The sequence below is a fragment of the Fukomys damarensis genome, unplaced genomic scaffold, assembly GCF_012274545.1.
Source record: "Fukomys damarensis isolate Sample0158 unplaced genomic scaffold, DMR_v1.0_HiC HiC_scaffold_22, whole genome shotgun sequence".
NCBI lineage: Eukaryota > Metazoa > Chordata > Mammalia > Rodentia > Bathyergidae > Fukomys > Fukomys damarensis.
In genome coordinates, this window is record NW_022900934.1 from 26,001,241 (window position 1) to 26,009,595 (window position 8,355).

The following is an 8,355-nucleotide window of genomic DNA, read 5'->3' on the forward strand; positions in this document are numbered from 1 at the left end:
TAGAGTGTGAACTCAGAGGAGCATCTCCTTCCAAACCGGATTACAAGAAAAGCATGCATCTACAGTCCCAGCTACTCAGGAAGCTAAGGTGGAAGGAGTCCCTGCATCCAGGAGTTTGAGACCAGCCTGGACAACATAACAAAAACCCATCTCAACGTACCAACAAATATATGGACCAATTTTTATGACTACAGTTTATATAGGTGGCATTTATTCAAGTTATTTACTTAATTCTGAATTAACAGTCTATCAAGAAAACAAAACTGAAAGGAAAAAGTTTATATGACTACTGCAATTTACAAATACAGAGGAGTGTAAGAATCAGCATCAAATTTTCAATTACTCTACAGTCAGCAAGTCATCTTATGTCAACATCAAGGGTCAGCAAACTAAATCCCAAGTCAAATATAATCCATCACCTATTTCTGTAAACAAAACAGATTACCTGTCAATAAAATAAATACTTGTTTTCGGATTGACACACAGCTTCATCTATTTGTTTATCTAAGGTCCGCTTTCCTGCTATAAGGACAGAGGTAATACTTAGGATATAAACATTATAGCCATAAATAAACCAAAATATTTTCTAGCCCTTTACAGAAAAAGTACACAGACTTATGATCCAAATGATAACCATTCATATCAGAAATGGTTAAAAAAATAGTTTGTTCATTTCAGCCCTATTCAAGTTTTATTATGAACTTTTCTTTTTCCTCTGTAATTAGTGACACTTAATACTGATGTTCATAGTTATAGTAATACCTGGGTTCACAAACGCTTCTGTTCTCAAACAATTTGGTTATCAAACCAAAGTGTTCAACAAAAATTTTGTTTCCATTCACAAACTCCATATAGGTTGTCAAACACAACCACAGCCATCTTCCCTACACAAACACAAATGTAGCCATCTTCCCCAAAATCATAAATTAAGTTTGTGAGCCAAGGTGCCACTGTATTTTCCACACAGTAGGTATTATATATAGCTACCCAATAGTTTATTCCTCACAAAATTATTACACATAAATCTTTTTTTTTTTTTTTGGTACCGGGGATTGAACTGCGGTCCTTGCGCTTGCAGGGCTGGCCACGGAACCGCTGAGCTAAATCCCCAGCCCCAACATAAATCTTAATTAAGGCACATTTGTAATCATTCCCACACAAGCTTTTCAACCAAATATAATCTACAAAGATATAGATAAGAAGTGCGGCACAGAAACAGTAACTGACAGGACTTCCTAATTCTTAGCACTCTAATCCCTAGAGCATCACCTAGGACCAACATCAGTGCCACACAACTGCTTATTAGAAAAACAAATTCATGGACACCATTCTGGACCTACTAAGGTGACTTTTTGAGACGGGGTCTTGTTTGTAGTTCAGGATGGCCTTGAACTCACTAATGTAGCCCCAGGTTGGCCTCAAACGCTTGGTAATCCTGCCTCAGCCTCCCAAGTGCTGGAATTACAGGGGAATGTTACCACCCGACTATCAGGTCACTTTTAAGAACACTAAAAGCTTGAAAATCAATGCACTAAAATAGAGTGTATATTACTTACCTTGAGTGTAAAAAGGCTGATTCGACCAGGTAATTTATAAAACAGCCCTTCTCCTCCTCTTGAGTTGGAATGTAGCATGGCATTGAGGCACGCTAGAGGGGATGTCCCACTATAAAACACAAAGGTTGAACAACAGTCATACAAATCCTTATACCACGTACCAAAGACTTAATCTTTCCCACATTTTTTTAAAATCAAGAAATGGAACAAGAAATTTTGAAGAAAAAAATCCCATGACAACAGTTGTACTGTGAAAGTAGTAAATGAGTAACCAACTAAAATTCACATAAATCATACTAAGATGGCTGGAGTAAAATATGTGATGTGATACCTGAAATCTACACCTAACACTTGCTAACCAAATTCCATAGAAATTTAGAAAAACCAGACAATTTTTCAAGTTATATTTTAGTAAAATTTAAAAGCTTACATTTAAGTAAAATTTTACTATTAAAACATCTAAGAAAAAAAAACCCAAAACCAAAAAAAAACAAAAAAACAAAAAAAAACAAACAAAAAAACCAACACAATAAACAAACAAACAAAAAAAAAACATTTCAGCCTATATATCAGTAACAAACTGCCATGTACCATTATCAGCACAAAGGCCACAGAATCAATGACAACATCCCAATTTAAAAAAAAAAAATCTTTATTTATACAGTTAAATATTTTCTAATAAGCACACAAAAGAAACAACTTCGTTTGTTTTTTCTCTGTTGGAATGAAAGGCGGCTGTTTTATTCTACATCTATCCAGGAACAATCACTTAAATTTGAATGCAAAAAGAAAAGTCAGTCACACAGATTAACACCCAGTAATGCTTAAACATTAAACTAAAAAGATACTATATTAAATTATTTCATAGTCCCTGACACAACAGCAGGTCACAAAATAATGACAATGTAGTGAGAGGCTGAGTCTTAAAACAGAAAAGCTGTCGAAAATGGAGATGAATGTCCATCAGTATTAACTAAGTTGGCCATTAGCATATTAGTGCTAGGATTTACCTGTGTAAATCTCTACTCTTCCCCAATTCCCCAATATGTTAAAAATACATAAACAAATGTCTTCTTAATCAAAGCGTCCTAGTATTTTTCAAAACTAGAGGTCTGAATTCATAGTGTTAAAAATAAATTCTGAGTATTAAAAAAGTCACTTAAAAACCTTATTATTATGCTTTAGAATACACTGGATGCTTTCTTTAAAAAAAAAATTCACCAAGAACTGATCTCTAAAAGAACCCTGGTGCAAAATCTGGAGCATCAAGTGGGTGTGCTAGCATCTCTGCTACAAGGAGGAACAGCATGCTGGCAGACTCCTGTGACTCCTACACACTATCCCTCTGTCTTAAAACCGACAGAGCTGCTCACTCATCATGGCCACTAAGACTGCTTCATAATCCCTACAAGAGCAAGAAGCAGAAACAAGGTGAGGTTCTTGATTCCATCTGTTCCAAAGGGACTAATTTACCTTCTAAGGAATAGTGGTCCAGCAGCCGTGCAGACAGCAGCATGATGAGAAATAGCCCATAAAAACAAAAATAAAATACAGTTATAACGGTACATAGTGCACAGGTATACAAGGTGAATAACTGATCTAGGCAATCCTAATCCTCTTTCCACAAAACATCAACTCAATAATATCTGATGTGTGGGCCGGGGATTTAGCTCAGTGGTTCCAAGCTCTGCCTTGCAAGCACAAAGTCCTGAGTTCGATCCCCAGTACCAAAAAGAATATTTGATGTGACAACTGGCAATGGGGACCTTCTGACCCTACAAAGGTCAATTCAAGCAGTTATCACTTGACCAGCAAAAACATATGCTGTTTACTATGAGTCCCAAGGAGGTTGTGTTGTGTTTTCTTCCTTCTTCCTTTAAATTTAAAAAAAAAAAAAAAAAATATGTTGAGATGAGGTTGAGGAGAAAAAGGATTAGGGTCACTGGTTTTCATGCCTACAATTCCTTCTGTGTTTCTAACTTATTGCTTATCTGGGAAAACTACACCATAAGAAAATAAAGGTCACCGCAAAACAGCAAATTCACATCATGAATGGCCAGAATCAGTAGGAAAAGAAGACCGGGGATTTAGCTCAGTGGTTCCATCTCCTGCCTCACAAGCACAAGGTCCCGAGTTTGATACCCAGAACAAAAAAAAAATAAAAAATAAAAAAATAAATAAAAATGATGATATCACCCTTCTTGGATTCTACATGAAAGATCACAGATAGTATGGCATAGAGAGAAGGGTAATTTAAACACAGCAGGGTCTACCTGGGCCGCCGGTCCCCTCTCTATTACTGAAACTTGCAAAACAGACAAGAAAAACATGTGTCATGACTCCTTATACAAAAAAGCTCTATGTCAAGATCTCTGAAAAGAAATGGATGTTTGCCCACTCCCACTCTCCATACAACCCAAGGATCATGGGTAGTTCAAGACCACCACCAAATACACAAAATATATACAAACAGGTGGACTCAGATCACTAAATAACTAAAACTCATACGTCCTATGAAACTCTCGTGATAAGCAGCAGGAGCAATACAAACCTCATTTCCTTTAGTCCTTCTGCCTCTATGACCTGTAGAATCTGTTTTGGTGTCATTGGAGCATCTGAGTAGTTTTCTAATACCTGAAGAAACACAAATATCCTGATTTCAATGTCCATTTATATCCATAAATCTATACTATGGGCTACAGTTTTGCTTTCAAGTAGTTAGTGACAGTTCAGTTTTTTCAGGTAAAGTTACTTCAGAGTACTGGCCTAGTATGCATGAAGCCCTGGGTTCGATCCCCACCATGGCAAAACAAAAAAAGAAAAAATTACTTTAGAAAGCAAATTTACACCTATACCCAGTATACTGAAAATGCCTTCAAGAAAACTAATTCTCAATTCTAAGGACACAAGGGCACATACGTGTTATATGATATGTAAGAATTTACAACTCTGTTGACTACTGAATTTGACACTGTTGATACTGTTAAATTATAGAATATATACTGTTGCACAGTAAGTTATAAGACAGAATTTCATTGAGATTTTCTTTCCCAAGGAAGTTTGATTAGTACCTGTATTTTTAAATGGTACTCTTTTGCCACTGTTGTGAAATTGTTTTAACTGCCACATTTTGCCACATGATCTCATGATTCCATGTGACTAGTGTAAGTGAAATGAGAAACACAATGTCCACTTTGTGTTAGCATCATCTATAACTACTTCACTGCAAATTAATGAGCAACTCAGAAGTTGTTTTAGAAATGTTAGTCTTCTAAGTGAGGAAAAGTCTGTCGCTGTCTGTACTTTCTCTACCTGCTGCAGCTGCTGAGGCAACTCCAAGCTAACATCTTGCAGTCATAACAATGGTAACAAACAACTATGCTCTGTCACCAGTAAAATGTAAAAAGCAGTAAGTCTAACAGGACTGCCATTGAAGGCACTCTATCTAAGGAAGACCTTAAGGACTCAGCACTAACGGAAGTCAAAGATTGCAGGGGAAAAAAAAAAATCTTCCTCCAGGAAGAATTCCCTAATCTCTGTTAGTGACAGTTAAATGTCTCTTTTCAGTGCCTCCACTGTCTGTCCCACAGTACATCTGATTATCTTCCAAACCAAGACATTTGAGAGAGGAGAAAGTGATCATAATTGTGCCTGGATGGTGGGCAGAAACAAGGACATCAGCTTACCATTTATACATCTATGAGATACTAACTATGCCTGCAATTATGGATTCTTCCCCATCCGCAGAAGGCCAAAAGCACCCAGGAGAAAACCCTGTCTTTGTACACCAAGAAAGTAAGTGCCACAATAGGTAGTGTTGACTTGAGCAAGCCTACAATAAACACTAGCACAAGGTACTAATGCTCACCACCACAAGATATCACTCCTTTGATACTGTGAGGTGACTAGCAAATTTTCATAGAATAACTTAAGCATGATTGAAAATTTGGCTACCAATTATTTAAAGAGCACTCAAGAAGCCCTGAGAATCTAAGACAGAGGAAACAAAACCTCTAAAGGAAAGTTACATCAAAAGATACAAAATATTCACTTTTATTAAAACTGTGTATGCCTCCAGCTTTTGGTATAAGAACAATTCAGCAGTATTTTATTCTGATCCTTTTTGGACTGTACAAGACAGAAAAAAGTATCTCTTCTATTTCAAAGAAAAAAATGTTTGATATAAGGATGGTCAGTCATGAATGAAAGTGAAAAAGATAAAGCATGCAATGAAGTTTCTCAAAGTCATGGAGAATTCATTTAAGGTTAGTACAATAAGGAGAAATTCCCTCAGCTATTCCTCCCAAATTGTTTCTAACAAGCAAGAAGACTTATACTCCAACTACTTACCTAAAATCCACTTATGTTCAGAAAAGACATTAGACATTTGTACTATAAGACTTTTCAAAAAAGATTATCTACTTCTCAATATCATTAACATTCGAAAAAACCAATTCCCTGGGATATATACCACTCTACTGAACTTTTCCAAAAATCCTTTCCTCTGCCAACACAGTTTTGAAGAGTTACAGTATCAAGTAGTCATCACAGAAAAATCAGGAGCAATCTGAAACTCCTACCCAGCGAGTGGGTATGACTGCCATTGCAGGTACTCCAAATTTACCTTCCCAAAGAGTATTGTAACAGTGTTCAGGGGGTCTAATTAACTGCCCTACCATTTCAGCTCACTCCTAGTCAGTGTAACCTCTCTATGTCCAGTGTGAACTTTCATAAACTCCACAGCTCTTACTGAGACAGCATCTTAAAAAACAGAAACAGAACAGGGCAAGCACAAGGTCCTGAGTTCAATCCTCAGTAACAGAAACAAACAAACCAACCAAGAGGAGGGTATGGGGGGGGTATGAGGAGGGTACTTTGCTATTCTAGGCCAAACTTGAATCTTGACATTTCTGCCTGAGCTTCCCAGAGGGCTGGGATTACAAGTATACACTACTACACCCCAGCTGGGAAAAGTAAAGTTCCCTCGCATATCAATCAGCACCATCCAAAGGGTCAGACAAGTCTAAAAAAAACAAAACAAAAAACACATAAAAGATACGAAAAATTGGCCCAGGAAAGGGGGGGCCCATCATTAAAATTAGCACAATATGGAGTGCTTGCCTAGCACGGGAAAGACCCTGGGTGTAATCCCCACATCCTTCACCACCACCACTTGGGGGGCGGGGAGAAAAATAATGGAAAAAACTTTACACACATTCCCACAAGTCTTCTTTCAAATATAAACTGCACCAAAAAGTAACTCCTATTCACGTTATTTTTAATGAAGAAACAAAAGAAGAATAGAAACAAGTCATCTGAACAATCTGGCTTGAAGGTGAAGCAATACTAAAACAGAAGTAACAACTAAACACTTAAGTTCAGATTACAGCAAATTTAGGAACTTAAAAAGGCTTTAAAGAAGAGTGGACGCCGAATTCCTAGTATTTAAACTAGTAAGAGCCAACAGAAGTTGGAGTCAAGTAGATTGCAGAATTCTGTCAGTACATAATACGAGATTTAAACTGAAGGACAAAACTTCACCAATTACTATTTGTTTCCAATGCAATATATGACCAAAGATTACCAGGAAAAGCAGTGAAAATTCTCCTGTAGCTCAAACAACTTCTGTTTTTGTCAATCAGTAACGGAGCTTTACAGGCTCCAAAAAAAGAAATAGGTGTACTCTAGATTTCTATCAACATCCATTTTTTTTTTTTTTTGCACACCACTTTGAGGCAGAAAACTCACTTCCCCGTAAGAGGAAAAATTAGAAGGCTGAGCTTTACTCATCATTAAAAGTGAATTATAGCAATTACGTATAAACTACAGGGTATCAATAGACATGCACGCTATCTACACCAGAATCATGCTCTGTGACAGTTGAGACAACATTTCTGAGAGAAGTAAAACCTGTTACTAGTGTCATCAGCAACTTTGTAAGACCATTCCTCACTTACGAATCCTTTGATGCTTTGAGAATAGAAAATTCACAGCATCCCTCCACCGGCAGCTCTAGCACTCGAATTACTCTCCCTTTTCGCTAGACCCTTAGTGAACTGTACCTCCAAACAGAGACACTTTGTCTTTGTCCAACAAACATTCTTTGCAAAGTGTACTCAGTTCTCAGCGCCTACCTCCAAGTCTAGCCTGTGAAGTTGCGCTTCTCTTGTAGTCTCTGGGCCACCTGCATTAGAGCTACCTAGGAAGCCGGTTTAAATACTGTTTCCCAGACTCTTATCTATCCCAGAATCTCCGACCTTCAGCAGGCGTTAAGTAGAGCCCTGGGACAAACATTTTTAACAACCTCCCCAGGTGTCTGCCCCCGGGGATCCAAACTTCGAGAACCACTACTCAGGGTTCCAACTGAGAGCAAGCATTAGCTGGCCATCGCACACCTGGTTTAGATTGGGAACGCACAAAATACCTCTCGCGTCCTTGAAACTAGGGGCCCTTTCCCACTCTCGGAGTCCAGAGCACCACCCCGTCGGCCATCATGAACGGAAGGGGGCGCTTCCGACCCTTCCCGGAAACCCCACCGCTCGAGGTGAATAAGCTGAGCTTTCCCAGACCCCCAACCGCTGCCCAAGGTGGGGGAGGGGAGGCTAGGGCTCCGCCGCGGAGGGGGAGGAGCTGGTGTCCGGCTCGCCCCTCCGCAGGAATTTCGAGGGGGGGTGCAGAAAAAGGCGCCACATCCCACTCCGGCGGGGACCGCTCCCCACCCGACGCCTTGGGGGGTGGTTCCGTTCCGAGAGCAAGGGAGGCCCCGCCCCCTCCTGCTGTGGGCCGGACCTCGCCCCTC

The 8,355-nt window shown here is 39.0% G+C and overlaps 1 protein-coding gene across 3 annotated transcripts in view; it reads right to left on the bottom strand.

Annotated features, from left to right (window-relative positions):
* The window catches only part of Asxl1 (ASXL transcriptional regulator 1), a 53,815-nt gene extending 45,887 nt beyond the window's left edge, over positions 1–7,928 (bottom strand). For 2 of the 3 annotated variants that reach the window (XM_033767023.1, XM_033767021.1), the window contains exons 1-2: positions 3,030–3,251; positions 1,557–1,665 (exon numbers count right to left, since the gene is read on the bottom strand). In XM_033767023.1, the coding sequence (XP_033622914.1) occupies positions 1,557–1,665; positions 3,030–3,124 (204 nt within the window). In that variant the 5' untranslated portion in view covers positions 3,125–3,251. Of the gene's footprint in view, positions 1–1,556; positions 1,666–3,029; positions 3,252–3,322; positions 3,326–4,107; positions 4,191–7,690 lie in introns of those variants that run through there. The other variant, XM_033767022.1, reaches the window with a different exon arrangement.
* Between the last annotated feature and the right edge of the window lie 427 nt (positions 7,929–8,355).